The 21,707-nt window shown below is 39.0% G+C and overlaps 1 protein-coding gene across 1 annotated transcript in view; it reads left to right on the plus strand.

Annotated features, from left to right (window-relative positions):
• Nucleotides 1-21,707, plus strand: part of TNS3 (tensin 3) — a gene marked incomplete at both ends in the record, with an annotated part of 226,390 nt that overhangs the window by 49,322 nt on the left and 155,361 nt on the right. The window contains 1 exon segment of the mRNA XM_080340298.1: nucleotides 13,580-13,691. Within this exon segment, the coding sequence (XP_080196424.1) occupies nucleotides 13,580-13,691 (112 nt within the window).

The raw sequence follows: 21,707 nt of genomic DNA on the forward strand, positions 1-21,707 counted from the left end.
TTCTGAAAGACTACCTCTTCTTCATTAGTAGACATTCAGAAATACACCTCAAGTCTTGAGAAAATACTATTTGCATTTTCTCTTCACTACATTTATAAAAATACCAGTCTGCAGATCTGCCTTGTCAACAGATCTGGAAACAAACATGTCCAGGCAGTGAAGATACTTCAGAAGTTTTATTTCAGTAGCAATATTGATATACTACGTGATGTGCTCTGTAATGATGAAGAACATACTGTCAGAACCAGGCTGAGCCTTTAAAATGAGCATGCTCTTGTCCCACTTTTATTTTGTTGTAAATTCCCATGAAAGTATTTCAGGTTTTGGTAAGTGTACCATGGAACTGTTACTCTTGTAAATAGCTGTGATCTGGAAATTTGCTTTATTTGAATTATCTGTTCTAGGATTTTTTTTTCCTGTGAGGCAGAGGGAGTGGTAACTGTTCTCATAATGAATTAAATCCTGTAAGACTGCAAGAAAAGAAATCTAAGCTACAATAAAGTAAAAAGGAAACTGTCATTGTTCTGAGAGAAGGGGGAGAGAACAGAGTACTTTTCCAGTGTACTAATCTGAAAGTACCCATGGTACAGCAGAACAAGAGAATGGAAACTGAAGAACCTTGGTGAAGTGACGCTGATGAGATTCGAGAGTGTTTGATAAGAAGATTAAAGGTTTCTGGAACTTCCTGGTCACTAGGAAGAAGAATTTAGGGTTTCAAGTGGATTCTTTGAGCCTTTAAAAAAAAGGACTCTGAAAGTCAAAAGTCAAGTTCAGTGTATGTTTTAGTGAGTTTGTGTTTACTTGCTGTGCTAAGAGATTTTAGTGCCAGGGAAATAACTAAGATAGTTATTTGGAAATTTAAAGTGAATGGTTATTTTGAGCTACAAGGAAAGGAGCAGGTCAGTTCAGTTAAGTAACAGTTGTATTTTCTGTAATTGTTTTTCTCAATGTAATAGTTTAACTATTTGTCCTTGGGTGAGTGAGCAAGTTAATCAGCTACAGAGCATGCATTGTATAATAACTTTATAAATGTCTATTGTGTTTGATTTCCATTTCCACAAGAGCTTTAGATCTTGTAGCTGAATATGATCCTTGTGCTTAAGCCCTTTTACATTATCCTGGTTCATTCAGATGGCAGAGAGGAATTGAAGTTCCAAGCCTCAGGCCAATAGCAGCAAATATTTTCCTGTCTGGGTAGGAGGAGCACACAGGGCTCACGGTTAGTAGCAGCCTGTGCTAGTCAGTGACTGGAATTAATGCAGTTTGTCAAGATGGCTATTTTCTTGTATTCCTACTAGAGATTAATGTTTGAATGGGAATAGCTAATCCGAAGGGTGGAGACCATTCAGACAGGCAGGCAATGGTGTTATCCTATCTCTAGGCTCTAATTGAAGTGACTTTGAAAATGGTTACAATAATAAGGATGTAGATAAGGGTAACTTAATTCAGATTTTTGTAGGTATAAGAGTATGCAGTTCAGCAGAAATGGGTATAATTATGATGATTAACTTGCTCCAGACAGATTCTTTTACCATAACATAGTATGCTTTGCTGTTGAATTTTTCTTATTCTTGGAGCTGCAGACCCAACATCAGAATGTATATGTGAACTGTATATTATATCATTTAATGCATTTGCTGTGAGTACCTCTCTCAAATAAAGGCAAAGCTTGAATCTGACATGTCAAGTGCTTTCTCTTTCTGTATTACAAAGTGTGGCTGCATCCTGTGCTAGCTATGTCTGACAGAGCCTGAACAGCCTATTTTTGGTAGTACTGATTCAGGTAGCAGAGTGGGAAGGACAGTTAGAGCTGGAAACAGTGTGAGGATCAGATGAGGAACACTGTTTTGCTGTTTGCTGCACTGAGTGATGTATCTGTTGCCATCAGGTTAACTTTGATTCCTCCTTAGCATATTTTAAATAGTTGTGCATCAGGAAAGTATTGTAGTATGAATGATAGTTTCAACCAGAAAGTTTTGACACTATTGCTTGGTGTTTACTTGTTTGTTTTTGTTTTGTGTGGAGCTCATGTTTTTCAGTAAAAATACAAACCTAACTAGTACTAGCCTTTGCTCTCTCAGAGTTTCCTCTGATTTGCCTGTTAGAACTTAAGGTGAGTGTGAACTCTACAATATCATCTGTGGTTAGTAGCAATAAGGGAATATTATTGAGACTTTCTGATTTAGCATACTGTTATCACCTGGTAAACACTTTGAGAGATGTGTTCAGATTGGTCAGTACAACTAATCTTGTAATATCAGAGGAAAATCAATAGAAAGTATACAGAATCTATGGTTGCAAGTAGATGTTTCCATCAACTTTTGTTCCCATAGACTCTGCTTACAAGACCACACAGGAATACCAGGAAAAATACAAAATAAATGGCTAACCACAAATTGTCTGCTGTCCAATGAAAGTAGTGAAATTACATCCTGGAGCAGGATTGTTGAGTGAACATTTCTGTTTTTTGGAGTGGCACTTAGATTATCCTATTAAAAAGTTCATGTGGAAGTCTTCTGTATTATTAATTTGGTTCTGTTTCTTGAAAATGGTTGATTTAACTTGATGGAAAAAACCAGCAAAGTCTCAGTAAAATAGCAGCAAAAAAGTGAAACGCAATCTTATGAGAGAAACAAAGTTCTACCCAAAAGTGCACAGTGAAGATTTCTATGTCCGCACTGGATTCTCACCCACTTCTTAAATTACTGTATACAAAATTTTGTAAGCCAAAAATTTTGGATCCTCAGGATTAATGGAGTGCAGAAAATGGGCCCATTTTAAGTTTTCATTTGAAAGATATTTTTTTACTTACATCCTTAACTGTTTCCTCATTTTATAAAGGTAATTCCAGTCATACACACACACACAGAGTGTTTTTTTTTTTCCTGTATGAGTTACTGCTGATGCTACAAATGGTAACCTCTATGGAATTGCATGTTTAAATAGAGCTGTTTATATACTGAACCAGGAGTGGAATAAATTAAAGTATGTGCTTTGGGGTGGGAAGTATAGGTGTTGAGTGAAGATGTTCTGACCACAGATGTTGGTCTTTTCTCTGTTCCCTGCTTAGTGTAACTGGCCTTTCAAAGTACAATGGCCAGACTTCACACAGTCATTAATACTGTCTGTGTTGGTAGGTCCCAAGAGCTGCACTGTTGAAGTAGTTAAATAAGGATGTGTGTGGGGAGAGGAGGAAACTGAACTGATGTTGCTATTTTTCTGCCTTACTGAATCACCTTCAATGAGATTTTCCTGCACAGTTGGGAAGCATGTTATTTTCTACTTGAAGATGCGAGATAGTGATGTTACAAAAGGCAGATGATGGCTGATGACTGATACTTTCCTGATATGTGCACTTCCAGTGTGCATGCTTCCTTAGTGCTGCAACTGCGAAATGAACGTGTATGTGAAATGTACAACTATCAGCTTAGAATCAGAATCATTTTGGTTGGAAGAGACCCTCAAGATCATAGAGTCCAACCACAACCTAACTCTAGCACTAAACCATGTCCCTAAGAACCTCATCTACAGGTCTTTTAAACACCTCCAGGGATGGTGATGCCACTACTTCCCTGGGCAGCCTGTTCCAGTGCCTGACAACCCTTTACTTGAATAAATTCTTCCTCATATCCAGTCTGAACCTACTCTGGTGCAACGTGAGGCCATTTCCTCTTGTCCTATCATTTGCTGCTTGGGAGAAGAATCCAATACCCTCCATGCTACAACCTCCTTTCAGGTAGTTGTAGAGAGTGATAACGTCTCCCCTAAGCTTGCTTACCTCTGTATTTCTAGCCTGGATACTGACTTTCTCTGGAGGATTGGGGGGAAAAGAAGATATGTCTGAAAGGTAGCAGTGTTGACAACAGAGTGCCTGCATGAACTTGAAGTGCTAAATTGATTATGTATTGGTGTAGCATACCTGCCTCTAGCAGGATTGTAAGGGTAAGAGGGAAGGCTCAAGCTGTGTAGCAAAATTAGCCTACATGAAATTGCTGAAGTTATTCACTGCATTAGTATTAATAATATTTCTTCCATGTCTCAGCGAGTGATTTACTGATGTGCATCTTTCATCCCTTTCAGCTGTTTGTCCTGGTCAGTGTTCTGGCACACAGCTGCTGCCATCTGTCCTTGTTCTAGCCTGACTCTGACCTCTTATTTTGCTTCCGCTCTCCCTTTCTCCACTTGTTTTGGAGATCTTGGTGACTGTACTGTGTGTTGTGTTTTTGTTTTGTTTTGTTTTTAAATAGCTTGTTCTTTTTTATTACACCATAAATTATTTGAGACATACAGCTCTTGGTAGCTCTTTGGTATGTGGCCTTGTAACTAACTGCATCATGTAGGAGGGTTAGATTGTACATGGCTGCAGTCCTTCTTGGATTTGCTGCTTTTATAAACAGGTTTATTGGGGATTACTGAGACAGAGGGAGTAAATACATGTAGAAGCATATGCTTTGTTCGCTGTTTTTTGTGTACCTGCAAGAATTCATGTGCCGTGAGAGGGAGTCTGATTAGAGATTCTAGGTGAACGTGATTTAAAAAAAAGAAAAAAAGGCATTTCAAGGGTAGACACCTGATGTCTCTGAATTTTTACTTTTGTTATACCCTTCAACATTTTTTTTCCCCTGTGAACTAAAGATAAACCAGGTATATTCAGAAGCAGCTCTTTTCTCTGTTATTAAAATATGTGAATTCTAGTCTTCAGATGTCTAGCTCTGCATATGTGGGAGTTTCAGTCTTCTTATAATAAAAGCAGTGTTGTAACCTCAGAGATGCCAAGGCCAGTTCATTTAACAAAAAAAAGAAAAAAGCCATTGACAAACACGGAGCTTTCATGATGCACATAGTCTTTGCTGCTTTCAGACATTTCCTTTGTACAGTATTTTCCCACACAGAACAAAGTGTTGGTTTGCCAATGAGATGAGGATGAAAAAGACAAGTTTTCCAGTGTCTGGAGTAGCAGTTGTCTTAATGGACTTTCCATCTGTCTCCTAATTGCTTTTCTACCAATACAGATTCATGTGCAGTGGAGAAATGAAGGTGTTGAAACAAAAATGCAAAGAACCGATGAAATAGAAAAATGTGAGAGCTGCTGCTGTTTTACATTACAAGTGAGGAGTGACCCCAGGCCCCCTGTTTTTTCCTGCTAAGAGGAGAGGGGGTGAACCACTGCTCTCTACAGGTGACTGATTTTTGGGGATAATTGGATGAAGGGGAGCTGCCTTACCTCTCTCCAACAGGTGTGCTGCTCTGCCTGCATCCTCCTAGAAGAGGTCTTGGGGCTGCTCATGGGCATACTTTCAGACCCCCTTGGGTGCTGTTTTTCTTCAGTGGGTGTCACCCACCTCTAGGTGGACCTGGACCTATTGTTTTATTGGCTGAAATTTCGGCCAGATCACAAGTGGAAAGACTTGAAACTGTCTGGGAAAATAGCAAATACAGAAAGGTTCCTAAATGTTCTTTAAAGTTCGATGTTGCAAACCCCGAACTTTAAAGTGGGGAGAGAGATTTATCTGATGATCAGTCTATTCAAAACACTTTACTCTCTTACATTACCTTGGTATCCTGTGGAAACCATCTTTCAAAGAAAGCTGATACTGTTTTGTCTCAAGAATTTAAACCTTCTAGAAGAGCACATGCAGTTGATGATCTAGATGAAGGACCTCCTTAGGTGAACTGTTTACAGATTACAAATATAATGGTCATATGTAAGCATGAAAGAAAGGTGCATGAGGCATAGGTCCTGTCTCTTGTTAGAGAACAGCCAAGTTGCCATTATGTTCAGCCATGGCTCCATCCAGGTGGGTCACTTGGTAGGGTGACTGAGGCTGCAGACCTCCTGTTCCAGGACCTTGTGGAAGACTAGGTAGTGCTGCTGTTTCTGTGTTGCATCTTGCACTGCCTTGTATCCCTCTGGCTTTTAACTTCTTTAGTTCAGAGCTGTGAGAGAGCTGAGATGAAAAGCTTTGTGTGTGAGAACCAGTACAATTTTCCTATTCCCTAACACTTTCAGCTCATGACCAATGTGTTTTTTTTCTGGCAGCTGGAATTATGTACAGCTGTACCTGGCAATCTAGATCTAGGGACCCAAGTGCTAGGCTGTGTGAGTTAAATAGGATGTGGAGCAAATGCTCCCAGCATGTATAAAAGCATGTGGTAAGGAGAGCATGTCCAGAAAGAGATGACCAAAATGGCCAAGCAGATGGAACAGCTGCTTTTTGGGAAGAGACTGAAAACACTGGGGCTCTTTGTTTTGGAAAATGAAAAGTTTGGGGGAAATATGATCAAGATTTTACAGAAACATAAAGATGATGGGTAGGTTGAACTAGGCAGAACTAGTCATGCAGTTCCACAGTACAGAAACTAAGAAGTGTCAGATGCTTTAAAATGAACAAATGAAGTTACTTTAAATAAGGGGCACTGTGACCTTTTGGAACTTGCTGTTACAGAAGATTGTGGGGCAGACAGTACCAGCACCCACTTTTTAAAAGAGTAGAAAGGAGGACCCTGGAAACTACTGACCTGTCAGCCTCACGTCTGTGCTTGGGAAGATGGTGGAACAGATTTTCCTAGAAGCTGTGCTAAGGGACATGGCTTCACCAAGGGCAAGTGTGGCTTCACCAAGGGCAAGTCCTGCTTGACCAACCTAGTGGGCTTCTGTGACAGAGTGACTATACCAGTAGGCAGAGGAAGACCTACAGATGTCATTTGTCTGCACTTTGTAATGGTCCCCCACAACATCCTTCCCTCTAAATTGGAGAGGTATGGATTTGATGGGTGGGCTGTTGGGTGGATGAGGAACTGGCTGGATGGTCACACCCAGAGAGCAGTGGTCAATGGCACAGTGTCTCAATGGACACCAGTAACAAGTGGTGTCTCTCAGGTCTGTACTAGGACCAGTACTGTTTAATATCTTCATCAGTGACATAGACACTGAGGTTGAGTGCACCCTCAGCAGGTTTGTGGATGACACCATGCAGAATGGTGCAGCTGACAGGCCTGAGGGATGGGATACTATCCAGAGATGGCACATGAGTTGGGGCAACCCCCAGTATCAATACAGGTTGGGGGATGAAGGAATTGGGAGCAACCCTGTGGAGAAGAACTTGGGTACTGGTGGATGAGAGACCGGACATGAGCCAACAATGTGCACTTGCCACCCAAGATATGATTTGCCCTCTGGGTTACATTGAAAGGAGCGTGGCCAGCAGGTTGAGAGAGGTGATTCTGCCTCTCTGCTCTGGTTGTGCACCACTTGGAGCACTGCATCCAGCTCTGGAGCCCTCAGTACAGGAAAGACATGGACCTTGTGGAGACAGTCCAGAGCAGGCCACCAAGATGATCAGAGGGCTGGAACACTTCTCCTGTGAGGACTGGCTGAGAGAGTTGGGGTTGTTCAGCCTGGAGAAGTGAAGGCTCTAGGGAGACCTTATTTTGGCCTTTCAGTACTGCAGAGGAGCCTATAAGAAAGATGGAGACAGACTTTTTAGCTGGGCCTGTTTACATTAGGACAAATAGTAATGGCTTTAATCTAGAAGAGGGTAGATTCAGGCTAGACATGAGGAAGAAATTTTTTGCAGTGGCTGTGGTAAAATAGTGGCACAGGTTGCCCGGAGAGGTGGTAGATGCCCCATCCCTGGAAACATTCAAGACCAGGCTGAATGAGGCTCTGAGAAACCGGATCTAGTTGAAGACGTCCCTGCTCATTGCAGGGGATTGAACTAGATAAGCTTTGAAGGTCCCTTCCAACCCAAACTATTCTATGGTTGTATGATTCTATGTTCAAAGCAGAGTTTGACAAAACTAGTGGAAAAGAGGTCCATTAATAAATACTAAGAGGATGTGTCAGGGGTGGAACTTCCAGCATCCCTGGTACAGCAGGAGTGCAGAAGGAGCGGGATACAGAAGGGGCAGGGCTGGCTTGTTCTGTTTGAATAGTATCTCTCTTTGACACAGCAATGAAGTGCTTGGGTGGGTGAAATGAATGTTGTGCTGAACCATTAAGGCATACCTTATGTCTTGAAATGCATTTTCTACAATTGGCTTTTGATGCCCTGAGTAAACCTTGAGCATAGGTGCTTTGTACATCTCTGATCTTTTTCTTTAGATCTATGTAAGTCCTGTAAGGTTATTTGGACAGAAACTTCCTTTTTAGTTATGTTCTGGAAAAGTGTATACTTTTCAGACTCTGGTACCTAGGCAGAGTTTCTTAGTAAAAAAAATGAAGACTTCAGATTTCTTTTGTCTGAGAGACTGCAAAGACTGCTTAAAATTATAGCACCAAATTTTTTAAATAAGGGAAAAAAATACTCTTTTTCTGCTATTTTCTGTTGTTCTTTCGCCTCTTATGCTTATGCAGTAAGGCCAAATCATAGGTTGTTTTTCCTCTCGACATGAAGTTTACTCAGCTGGTTTAATGAGACATTTTTTTCCTCACCAGCATCTCCATGTGCCCTTACTTGAGTCACAGGTTAGGAGTGGACCCCACTGGGAAGGGTATTATCAGCTGTACGATCCTAATTCAAGTCTCTCTTTTCTGGCTTGGGTTGTTTGTCTGTCTTTCTGTGAAATGCATTGAATGAGTGGGGAGTAAATGGGTGTTTAACAAATATTCTCTTGTATTTGCAATCCATATGAAGTTATTTGGTAACAGTACATGGTAGTGACAGTAGTATTAGTAGCTGTTTGTGTACGTTTTACCGTGGGTGTGTGTGTAAACATATATATATATGTGCTATGTCTCTGACTGTAGATATAATCTCTGAATGTGAGTGAAACATCCTGAAATGCCTTATTGCAGTCTGTAAAAATATTCCTCCCCCCTACAACTACTGATGGTAGTTGTATATGCACTTAAATGTATGTGATATGTTCAGTTACTGCCATTAGTTACTGCTAGAATACTGAGCTGTTTTTGAAGCAATAGTATGTTTTCCAAGAAATTATTCTCACAGAGAATCTCATGTGTTATGGTGTTTGCTCTTTCTGTAAAATTCTTCATTGTATATTCAGAGAATCATGGAATAGTTTGGGTTCAAAACGACCTTCAAAGGTCATCTAGTGCAACCCTCCTGCAGTGGGCGGGGACATCTTCAACCAGATCAGTTTGCTCAGAGCCCTGTCTAGCCTGGCATTGAATATCTCTGGGCATGGGGCATCTACCACCTCTCTGGGCAACCTGTGCCAGTATTTTACCATCTTTTCCTTGTGTGAAACTTCTAATATAATGATTTTTATTATTACAAAAAAGTTCTTATCAGCCCTGTTGTTCTAAAAGCCATTTTGGAGACTAGATGGATAATATCCTATTACTTGACCTGTATGACATCATAGGCACTCTTAAATATTTTTTTTTTAAAGTGAAACCTGCACCAAACATGGAAGCCTGCTTTAGGAGTAGGAGAGTTGAAAGTGTTTTTTACTACAGGGAGGGAAGAGAAAAACTCTCAACTATTTTGTATTTTCAATAATACTAACTGTTGTATCCTGGGTGTTCCTGTCTCATCAGTATTCACTTCAGGCACGTTAGTTACAGGGAATTGCAGGTAACCTGATGGGTTTTAATGTTTGATTTCTTTAAGTAACTGTGGAGAAATCATGACTTTTGCTGTGCAGGCTTCTCATAAGAGATGGGAGAAGAGGAAGTAGAGAGGGGTGGAAGTAGTGATGAGCAAGCTTAACAGGAAGCATGAAAGGGAGTGAGTTTTCTGGCATTCCCCTCAGCTAGCTGTGCTTTTTTTCATTAGTCATATGATTAATTTTTGTAGCAATCTTACAGAAGTAGGTATATGGCTTAGTTTTGCAAAGCTTTTTTTAACCGGGGTTCAGCTTTTTCATGAAGAGTGCTTTCAGTCATCCCATACTTGAACTTTCTTTGGACATCCCCATGGGCATTTCCCTAGCCCATAAAAGGTGGTGAAATACCCATTCTGCTAATATGCTGCTACCTCTTCCCTCCTGTGTATTTAAAATAATAGTCATAAGTGTAATATATGCTAGTGGATTTAAAGCTATCTTAGAGAGTAAAAGAATGTTACAAAGAGAGTCCCAGGAAATTGCTGTATTCGTTGGTAAGCTATTTAGAGAGAGGATGGGGAAAGGGATCATACTTGCATGACCATGGATGTGAAGTGAACAAAACTTATCTTTGCTTTAGATTATTTTGCTGCTGTCCTAAGAGAGTTTTTATGAGCCACGTACAATTAATCAGGAGTAGAGTCTGACACTGGGAGAGTTTATGGGGCTTTAAACATACATTTATAATTTTCTCTGAGCTGGAATATATGACATGGATTGTTACAAGTTTTGGAGATCGAGAAATAATGTGCAGTTTTTGGCTTTTTTTTTTTCCACATAGAGTAACATCTGGACTAAATGATTTCATTTTAAAAGTCTAATTATTTTTGTTCAGACTTGTCTAAGTATAATTTATAAGTATAATTTATAAGTATAATTTACTCACTGCTCAGATCACTTTGGAGGAAATCGGTTCTGTATAAGTAATAAATAATCAGTTAAGTTTTTATTTTTATTTCAGTTAAGCGTGCATGTGTGTGAATATAGTTATACACTTTTCTTGCTAATTATTTACACAGGTTTATTTTCACAATATTTGCTTGATTCTTTGATAGAAGATCTAAGCCCTGTGACTATCTTTTTAAAGAATGAACCAATATATTGCTATGTAATGAAAATGGTCAGCCTTGAGGGTTTTGGAAATAATGATAGCTGAAGGTGCCTATGTAGGTCTTTACACAATCTGCTCAGTCTGCTGTGTTACATTGATGCAAGTCTGGGATAAACTTTCAGCTTCATTAGATTTCTGTGTGCCATAGGAAGCAGAGCATAGCCAAAATATTTTCTTGTGTGGTAAACAAAAGAGAGTTTCATAATGGTAGCAGTTGAGACCAGACTTAATCACAGCCTCTTCCTCCAGCAAAAACTCACTGTTTTCTTCCAGTTTTTGCTCCTAACAATTACATGCAGTTTAGATTCTGTAGCATTGCTTACTGCCAGCTATGGTTGCTTTCCTTTTTTTTTTTTTCTTTCTCTCGCTCTCTTTTTTTTTTTTTCTTTTTTTTTCTTTTTTTTTTCCCTCTTCCATTTGGCATCTTCATTAGTGGAGAACCACAAAAGCTGTATCAGGTGACAACAAAGAAACCTTGGTCTAGGCTTCTCTAGTTTTCACAGTAGATTATGCGGACTTCTTTTATAAATGGCTATGAGTACTGAATCTCCTAAATGAACTGTTTAACTGAATTGCTTGGAGAGTCCATGGGAACATACTTAAAATCAACAACAGGGAACAAAAAATACACTTTTAAAAAATTCAGGTGCAAAAATGCCACAGAGGAAAATTATTTGATGTTTACATTGCAAATGAAATGGACAGATTGACTAGTTGATCAATTAATGTCAAGAACTACTAACACTAAACTCCAGTATTTAAACAGTGAGTTCTTGGGACAGTTGTCTTGCTTTGGAACAGTGCAAGCATCAAAGCTTGTGAGGAAGTGTTTGGGAGGCAGGAAATATGGAGAAGCAGGCCTAGATACAGAATAAACTTTCTGTGATGTTTATCTATTAATTTCTTCAGAACTGCAAGCTCTGCAAAACTGTCCTTTTCCCAGGAAGTTGTAGCCATGTCCTGTAAACTTCACCTAGAAACAGAACTCTGCAGAGAAAGAGAGGGTAAAATCTAAAATGAGAAATCTGTGGGGTTTTTTGTTTGTCTATATATCTACAGCGTGGACGAATCAGATTAGTGAAGTTACCTGGATGTAATAACACTTTTCCTTTTTCCTTGACCCCTGTCTCTTCAAAAGCATCTCCCATATTTTCAAATGCATAAAAAAGCAATGATGACAGAGACTTTTCAGAAATAGTAAATTCAATCTGTTTGCCATCAAGCATGTTCCTACATAAAGCTGGATTTCAGCTCTTCTTTTCCTGTATGGTTTACTTTTAATATGAATCATGATTCTGACAACATCTTTCGATATAACCTGAAATAACATGATGCAAATGTCAGCAGAGGGGGATATAGGGTAATTTGTGACTTCAGCTTCTACAGTGGTTGATCGAAGTGTCTAACAAAGCATTGTAATTACAATTCAAATTCATTTCTCAAGTGTTTCATCCCCTGCTTCAGCCTTTTGAGGATGTGGACTATTCTACTATTTCTCTTCACTAATTTCTACTGATTAATACACTTCACTAGTGGAAAGATTTTCCTGAGAACTCTAACCTGAATTTTATTCCTTCAGCCTAAGTAATTTCTACTGTGGTGTTTATGGAAGTGTGTTAATTATCTGGGCTTTACACTGTGGTTAAGACCAACAATGTGTCCTGAAGCTGTTCTTAAGAGCAGGCTGACTGTGCATCCCCACTGGTGACCCTGGTATCTGAGCACCCAGGCCTGTGCAGGGTGATCAGTCGCTGCCATTTGTGTTCCTTGGGGCTCCTTTGCAGTACTGAAGTTAAGGACAGTAAGGTGCAAATATGAAAGGAAAATGAGGAATGTGAAAACTCATTTGTGGTTATTAATGGTCTGGGTTTTGAATAGGTAACTGTTATTTCAAAAAAATCTGCCAGTGAAAGTGAAGGTTGTTATACCCTTCCAGAGGACGTACTGACTCTGTCATAGGCTTTTGGTAGTCCCCTCTGTACTGTTACCTAAATGTTTCCAAGGTTACAGAAGCCATATAATATCCATCATATATATGGTATTGACTTCTGTAGTTCTGTCCCCAATTAGAAAGGTCATTATTGCCTTATATTTTAACACGTTATTTCAGTTACTGTGACATACTGTGAGAATAACGTTACTTTAAATTAGGGTGCTTTTTGTACGCAGGAAAGAACAAAAGTGATTTTAAAGTTAGAAATCTGTGCCAAAGTCAACTTGCATGTCTGCTTAGATACAAAGAAGAAAATCTTTATCGTGAGGGTAGTGAGGCACTGGAACAAGCTGCCCGGAGAAGCTGTGCAGGCCCCATCCCTGAAAGTGTTCAGGGTCAGGCTGGGTGGGGCTTTGGGCAACCTAGTCTAGTGGCAGTCCCCATGGCAGGGGATTGGAACTAGATGATCTTTAAGGTCCCTTCCAACCCAGACTATTCTATGAGGATTCTTTTCATTTATTAAATGAAAAGCCCAAGCTGTCTTCTGCACCGGATGAGTTAAATTTGTTACTGTGATAGAGCATTACTTGCGTTAGTTTTAACTGGTTTAAGCTGAACCAATGCAAATTTTTATTGTAGATAAGACCATAGGTCAGAAGACTGTTAATTCATATCCTGGAGATTATTCTGTATTTCCTCTTAAAAGATAGGTCATAAAGTCAATTAGGAAGTTACGATATAAAATATCTTGCTACGTCCGTGTGTTCATAGCCGGAGGTTCCTTATACTCTGTTGCTTCCAACAGCAGAAAGCTCATGCTGTTGAATAAGAGTGAGGATGAGAGAGCGCTTTGACATACTACTATTATACAACTGACACACTACTGTTAAATTTAATTTAAAATTGTCTGTATGGGACTCAAAAGCTGAGGGAAGGTCTGATGTTATTGCCTTTGCTTCCAGCCTCAAGAAACATCTTCAAGGTCTCACACATTCAAAAACAAGTCTTTTAAGAAATCCAAAATTTGTGGAATCTGCAAACAAGTAATTGATAGCCAAGGCATTTCCTGCAGAGGTGAGTAACGTATGGCATGCTGTTTGCTTTCTTGCTGTGTAAAGGAAATTAATTTTATATTAGTGTTTAAGTTTCTAGGAATCCATGTTTCTGGAATTCCCCTTAGACTAAGTATAAGTGTTACCTTGGTTTCTTTCTTTCCTTTGTACAATAATGTTCCCTGCTTTTGTTGGGGAGTGGGGTTCTGTAGGAGGTAATTGGACTTGTATAATGATGTACTTTTATTACTGAGCAATTCAAGCAGGTTCCAGAATGAGGCAATGCCTGTGGGGGCTCTCTGAGGAGCATGTGAGTGATGTGTGCACAGTGGGTGACAGATGCCTCTGGAATTCAGTCTCCAAATGAGGAAGGGTGTGACCCTCACTCACTGAGACATGAATGTTTTCTCTGCATTAATTTGCAAAAATTCAGAAGAGCAGCCATCTGTTTATTCCTTTTAATGCTTTTGCAGTTGTGTTATGCTCTGTCTAATCCCTAGTCCTTCAGTCTAATCACTTGCAGAAACAATAAAGAGATCACCCTCCTGGATGCAGACTGCAGAGGCTCAGCTGCCTCTGGCATCACTGCCTGCCTCCATACTGCTGTTTTCCTTCACTCTTCTCCCTTGTGTAGAATTGAGCATACTTGCCTCTTCTCCTGTGGCGGCATTAAATCTTGGGAATGCTCAATAGGTCCTTTCTGCAAGTTGTCCAGGGAGAGAGAGGTTTCCATCTCCTGTACTAGTTAAGCCTGGTTAATGTTCAACTCCTGTTATTCCATGTTAATAAAACAATCTCTTTAACTTGCTGCGTGTGTGTTAAGGTGACTGAATTAAGGTGCAGACTTTGCAGATGAACAGCTAAATGTAAAAATTGCCTCACTTGTTCAGCATTACAGTTATTGTCATACGAGTGGTAGTTATGTGTGTATTTCTTTAACATTTTTCTTCTGTCTTTCTGGAGGTTGGTTCCAAAGTTCTTAGGATTTAGTTGGTTTCAACTTAGCAGAAATAGTATTGTTGGAAGGAAGCCTGCATAGTGAAGGAACTACCTGAAGACCTTCTTGATCAGGTTCAGTCTAAAAAGCACTGTACCAGGAGAGAATCAGGGAAAGGCCTTGGGGGTGGACATAGGGGGGGAAAAAAAAAAGTTTCCCAGTTTGCTCTGGATTTGAGTTCTCACAGCCCAGAGCTGGAAGTCTCAAATTCACACACACTGTGTCAGTGTGCTTACCCAGCAAGGGTGCCAAGAGCTTTATCATATGTCTTGTAAACAAGTCAGAGGTTAGGACGAGTCTGAGCAAGTTTTCCTTTTGCCCCAATGTTTAATAGCTTTGGTTTAAATATGGAAACTAACAGTACATGCCAATGTATCTTAACATCTCTTTGGCTAGCATGGTTCAAAATATCAGGAGGAAGGCAAAATGCACATGTACTCAAACCATCAAGGAAAAAAGCTTTCAGAAAAAAAAAAAAAAACCACAAGAAAATCTGAGGAACTAAAATGCTACAAGTACATCAATGGCTGTGATACATCCATGTCCATATCTAAGTCTCTCTGGGGTAATTTTCTCTAGGTTTCTGAGTGCAATTTTCAGAAGGAGCCCCTTGATAGTATCACGTGGCCTCGTTTGTTCATGTGAGCACCAGGCAGACCCATCATCCTTCTTTGCTGCTGCTGGTACAGTCTGATTGTTAGGTACAGTCTGATTGTTAGCTGCTTGATACTTACCTGTGGGGTGGGAGCAACAGGAGTTGCACGGAGTGAAGTGATGATTTTAAGTAGTTTCTGTTTAATAAGAAATTGTTTGTAGTTTAACTTAGTGCATGGACTTTATAAGGCAGAGTTTTAGAAAAGACAGAACTAAAAGTTGTCTGTTGCCTTGCCAGCACTGCAGTACTTGAAATGTACCCTAGTACTGTGAAACTCTATTAATGTGAAGAAAAATAAATCAGCTGTTTCAGAGCCAAATGCTGTTACTGCTGCTTCTAGTAAATACTCCCTGAATGAAAGCGATCAAGTTGGGATTGAGGGGAGGGGAAGGGGAAGGCAAGCCTTTAGTTAGGAAGAAATAAAGTTCCTTTGTGTATTAATGAGAAAATCTTGCTTTTTAACAGTTTCACCTCAGAAAACAATAGCTCTTTGTGCAGACTGCAGGTTCCTTCCAAACTATATCTTATCAGTTAAAGGAAAGTTACATGTCAAGAGAAATTAAAGGAGGGGAAAGGCTCTATAGATTGGTCACTAGGTAGCATTTGCTGTTTATCTAGCAATGAATCATCTACTCGTAAGAAAAAAAAAAAAAAGCCATTACTGGGTGTTTTGTTGTTTAGATAAGTTTTCATTAGTATGTGTCAGTCATTTTGGGGTTGTGTTGTTTAGCCCTGTCTTGCAAAATGTGTCTTTTGCTAGTAGCCGGGTCTAAATGCAGTGTTTAAAAGATTGCTGTGAAAAATGAATGATTGACTGAAAGGTATGCTTGAAGGATGATGTCCCTTTGTCCTTCAGTCCACCTCAGTAAAGTATATTCAGTTACTGTAAATTTATTCTTAACAAGCTCTACAAAAACAGTGGCAAAAAGGAAAGACAGATTTGAAGAAGGCTCAGCTCCTGGCTGTTTCCCTGCGTGGTAAGCATGTTTGTAGCTGGGCTGTGTCTTTGCAGCTTCTCATTATGAAGAAAGGACAAACAGCTGTTGATTGATTTCTACAGTACCTGCACATTCTGCAGTAAACCGAGAACAATGTGACTCCCCGTGTCTCTTCAGCAGTACCTCAAACAAGAATGCTTTTGAGCTCTGATTTGGTCTTCTCTGCAGTACAGTTCAGTTTAATTCAGAGCTAAGCAGATACACATCCTAATCATGCACATTTGCGTAGTTAGGCCAACAGGCTGCAGTGTTAGAGAAGCCTTTTGATTTTATTTTTTTCAAGCTACTTATCTTAGATACTGAATACTCAGTATTTGACTTTATTTGTAAACAAGCTGTCATAGTGATATAATTTCTATGTATTTTCCATGTGAATTTATATATTTTTGTGTTTTTATATATGCCTATATACATTTCTTATTTCTATTTTACTTTATTTTCCTTTGCTTTTTAAAATGATCATTTATCTTTGTGCTGGGATCAAATGTCTGGTAGTGTAGAACAGAGAGCTTTTTTAGATGCTCTGAATCTTTCCTGTCACTAGAAAGTACTTTTCTGCCAATTTAAAAACTGGAGACCAGATTCAGGGAATTTGAGTAGTTTTACATAATGAAGTATTATTTCCTGTCTCTTGACAGGATGAAATGGGTGAAATAAGTATGAAGAATTGAAACACTTTACATGTTTCTGTTGATGAAACTCCCCTCCCTGCCAGCTGATGATTAAGTTAACATGTTTAGATGCTGCTAGTAAGGCTTTACATATATACAGTATAAAGCATTTAATGAACTAGATTTTGGATATAAAGCAATTAATGGTAGTTTGAATAAACTAAGTATATTTTTGTTAATCTAACCTAGCCATGAATGAGTTGATTTTGGGAATATGTATTGGAGCGATCCCAGTAGGGGCGCTTGTAGAATTTTATTTGCTCATTTGAAAAAAAAAAAAGATCTTTATGAAGACTGTTTTCCTTGATGGTTTGACCACATGTGCATTTTGCCTTCTTCCTGATATTTTGAACCATGTATAGATGCTAGTCAGAGATGTTAAATTACATTGGCATGTACTATTAGGTATATTGTGAGCAGAGAAATGCTTACTATGGTATTGTGTGCAAGCTGAGTGTAATGAAGAATACAATTCAACTTCTTCATGTAAAATTAATCTGTATAATAACTTCTGTCTTCTAAGTCATGCTAACATACAGTCTCATACAAGTGTTGATTGGCTTCAGTAAGTCCTGGACTGTTTCCTTGAGCATGTAGCATGTTGTGATATTCATAGAAAGTACATTTTCTCATCAGGTTACAATATATGTGTTTAATCAAGGGCTTCCAGCTGCTTATGGATGATAGATCAGGATTTGAAGACAGTTGGAGCTGGTTTTCTTCTTATGGAGGCTTGATATTTTCGTTTGAAATTCACCTGCTTTTTGTGATTGTACTTGTGATCTGGGCTAATGATCCACTTAAAATCTTATTTTGGGTTAGTTGGAGTTACCCAATAAAAAGTGGTCTCTGTATTTAATCAAATGTCATTGCTTCTGGCAATACAAGATACGTTTTTATATTAGACTCATTTGAAGCCTACAAACTGTTCTTAAGGCTTGTTTGTGCATACTGTGTGTGTAAATATATGCATATTTAATCTTATGTGATAGCAGATGGTTTTGTATATTTTATCTTTCAGTAAGTGCTAAGTTCAGTAATAACATTACTATCTTAATAATGTGCAAAGCATGTCTGTGGTTACAGTTATGGCAGACAAACTAGAAGGCTAAAAATGCCAGACACATTTGTATCCTGCTTGACTCTAAATGGTGAAGCACATAACTTGTATTTGTGAGGTTAGGGGTGTTTGTGTTACTCTGGTTTCCATGGAGTGTTCCTTGTGATATAAGATTCTGTATTACTAGGCACTTATATTCATGTATTATGAGGTTTGTCCATCTATTGATATTATAATGCATCATACAAAAGGCATATTAACTGTAATTTCAACATAACTGTAACATAGTCATCTTATGATTAATTATGGCAATAGGCATACCCATATAATTATGTTAATATTATAATGCGGGAGATATTTGAGAGAATGAAAGGGCTGTCAACAAGTTAAAAGCATTTTTCATCACTATTGCTTTCTGTGTGATGTTTGTATGTACACTTACATGTTTTCTTGAGCACTGATCCAGCAAATTGTATTGCCTTCCATGGGACTATTTTAAGGTGGTTTTAACATAAAAGCAGTTAAGCTTTTTAGTGGTGGGTATGGCTCAGGCTGTTCAAGAAAAAACAGAAGACAAACCAAAAAACCTTACTGTTTTCCTAAGCAATTTAATGCTGATTACTTCAAAATTTAAGACGTATATGGGCTTGTGAGAAAATGAGACCTAGAATTTATTTTTGCTAGCACTGTATGTTTTCAGTTATGAGCAACACGATGATACGACGGACAGACAACTGCATGTAAACCAGACTATGTGGGCTGTAGGACCAAGGAGTGTAGTTTTTGTCCCTAGAACAGATTAATATCTTGTAGCTGCTGTGAACTCCAAGGAAGAGTGATTATGGAATGCCCAGACAAGGCTGGGTTAGGTAGAGGCCCAGGCTCTGGTCTGTAAAACCTCATTTGACTGTCAGCCTTGTTTGTGAAAACCATCTGGGAGGATGTCCAAGGGAGACTGCATGAATTGATCTAGCGGCAGCAGAGAAGTCTTTTTAGGAACCCCTCAGAAATGGGTGGATGTCGATTGACCTGGACAGGAGTGACAAAAGAGTGTACTGTTCTGGGGAGGAGAAGGCTGGAAAGAGGAACTTGGATTGCTGCCCATCTGTGACACCAGAAACCTGGGAAGCTCAACCCCTTTTCTCTAGACAGAAGATGCACACAGTAAACAGCAAATTCCACCAGATTAGTAAAATGTACTCTAACACAGCTGTGCAAGCTATGCATTCGTATTTCAGCACAGAGCTTAGTGAAACATGGAAGCTGTGTGCATAACAACAGCAAAGATGTGAAAGGGAAGGATGAATAAAGACTTAACTAGAGCATAGAGAGATAAAGAAGAAGGCACTGTAATTAGTAGATGTTACACGAGTGATAAATAAGCATTCTGGCTGAATACAGCCCTCTCTGGAGCTGAGAAACTCTGTAGAATTGACATCCTTTGATGACATGTTGTTAGCCAGTGGGAACTGGGGAATGGGGGTGGAATTTTGGCAGAAATCTCTGAGGTGAGTTCCTACTAATTTAAAAACAAAAAATACACAAAACAAGCTGTATCACAGATATTAGATGATGTTTCAGAAAGTTGTCTGTAGTGAAAACAGGAGTTTCCTGTTTGTTTAATTCATGAGGACTGACTTAATCATGCCAGAATTTGATCTGTGCTTATAAAATTAATTTTAAAGTTCAAACCACTAAGGTTTCTGAAAAGCTGCAGGTTCTGTTCATTACAGGTAATATATTAAAAAGGGGAAAAAAAAAAAAGTGTGATGTAAATGTGATTCTCTGTGGCCACCTGTATTTTTTCTAGAAAAAGCAATGACTGCTATGTGATCTAGTATACCTGCAATTTTACAAATTTAGCCCACTTGAAGAGAACCCAAAATTCTTAAGGGCGAATTGAAGTTAGAATTACTTGCTCTAACCCCAAAATTTGAAAAGAAATGCTACCATCATTAGAGTGTGTAATTTGAGTGTGATGAACTTGGTATGCCACGTGGAGAAAAGAACGTCAAGGTAAATCTTGATGCATTTGGCTAAAACCTCACACTTGAATCCTCTAATTGGCTTTAAAACAAAGGGGAAGAGGAACTACATGGGAGACAAAAATAATGTATAGGAAGATAAAGTTAAAATAAAGAAGAGATGGTTTAAGAAATGTATTGCAAGTAATCCTGAAGCTTTTGAGATCTTACAGTTCTTGCACTGACTGAAGCTGTGAGAAAATCCTAGAGACAGTCCAGCCATTTTTTGTTTGTTTGTTTCATGTGGGCTTGCTGGCTACAGTAACCTATGGTCTGGTTAAAATGGTTTTGTGGATGAAATGTTGAAACATGGTGTTGTCTGTTCAGCTGGAGGGAGGAGGTCAAAAAATAACCGTTGATTCCAATCTGGATTAAGGTTTAATTGCAAGTGTAGCTTAAAAATATGAGGAAAAAATGCTGTATGAGTATTCTGTAAAAAGTGAAAACATTTTCACTGTGCTGATGTGCTGCCTTTGTAACAGCATCTATGGGAAATTTAAACAAACAAAAAGAAAAGCAAAACAAAAAAGAAACCCCACCCAGGAGTTTTCAGGATGCAGTTAAAATTATAAAGTTAGACTGTAAATTCCACAGGGGGTAGGGGGGAGCAATGACAGAACCAAAACAAAATCCCCCACAAAACTAACAAAAAAACCCCAAACAAAAGAAATAACCCGAACCAACACCAACTAACCAACCAATCAACCAAAAAATCCCAACAAACAAACAACCCCCAAAGAACACTTGGTCAAGATTCTTCCTACAAGATAAGAGGAAGATGGGAGTAAAGGAAAAGAATAGACATACTATTACAGCAGTAGTGCCAAAGTATTTTTGTCTTAATAAAGATTTTCCACATCTGTTGTTAGCAACAGCAAGTAGAGTATTTAATCTGCAGGAAAGCTCATTCATTACACTCTGTACTGTATAGCCACCCCAAGTATTATGAAAAATGCAGAAGCTTTGCACAAAGTTCCTATAACTGTCTTTTGGCCTTTATCTTCAAAAACACTCTCTGCAGTCACTGTCAAGAAGTGCTGGGAGCAGTACTCAGATGAAGAGACAGTGGCTGGCTGATTATGAAAAAAGAACAAAATAAAATCTAGGAAGATGCTTGAGGCACAGGAAATGCACCAGCAGATGTTGTTGCTGTAGTGTGACTTGCAGCATTGTTGGCGTGTGACTGATAACTTCTCACAAATGGAAGTGTTTACTTTTCCAGTGAAAGCCCAACATTTCAAGCTAGAGCACACTTTGCCCACTCAGAACTGCATGCTGTCATTTTTAATGCTGCAGTTAGTAATTTCCGTGTGTCTGGATTTTATACTGCTTTCATTGTGGGTCTTGAATAGAATAGTTACAGAACTGGTAGAAACAGGTCAGCAGAAAAGTGTGTGTGCATGTGTTGGTGAGAGTTTTTCTAATAACCTGATCACAATGTTAGTAAACTCATGTCAAAATAGAAGCGGCCAGCAAGTTGCACAGTTCTCTCCATTTGGGATGTTTTGTGATGGATGTCTTTCTGTATAAAGCTCTGCCTGGAGAAAACCCTGTCGTGGTGGCCTTGTTATGCATTTGTTAAATCATCTTGATTTGATTTCTGAAAAAAGGAACATCTCTTACTCAGAGTCGA

Source organism: Nesoenas mayeri, assembly GCF_963082525.1.
Source record: "Nesoenas mayeri genome assembly, chromosome: 2".
NCBI lineage: Eukaryota > Metazoa > Chordata > Aves > Columbiformes > Columbidae > Nesoenas > Nesoenas mayeri.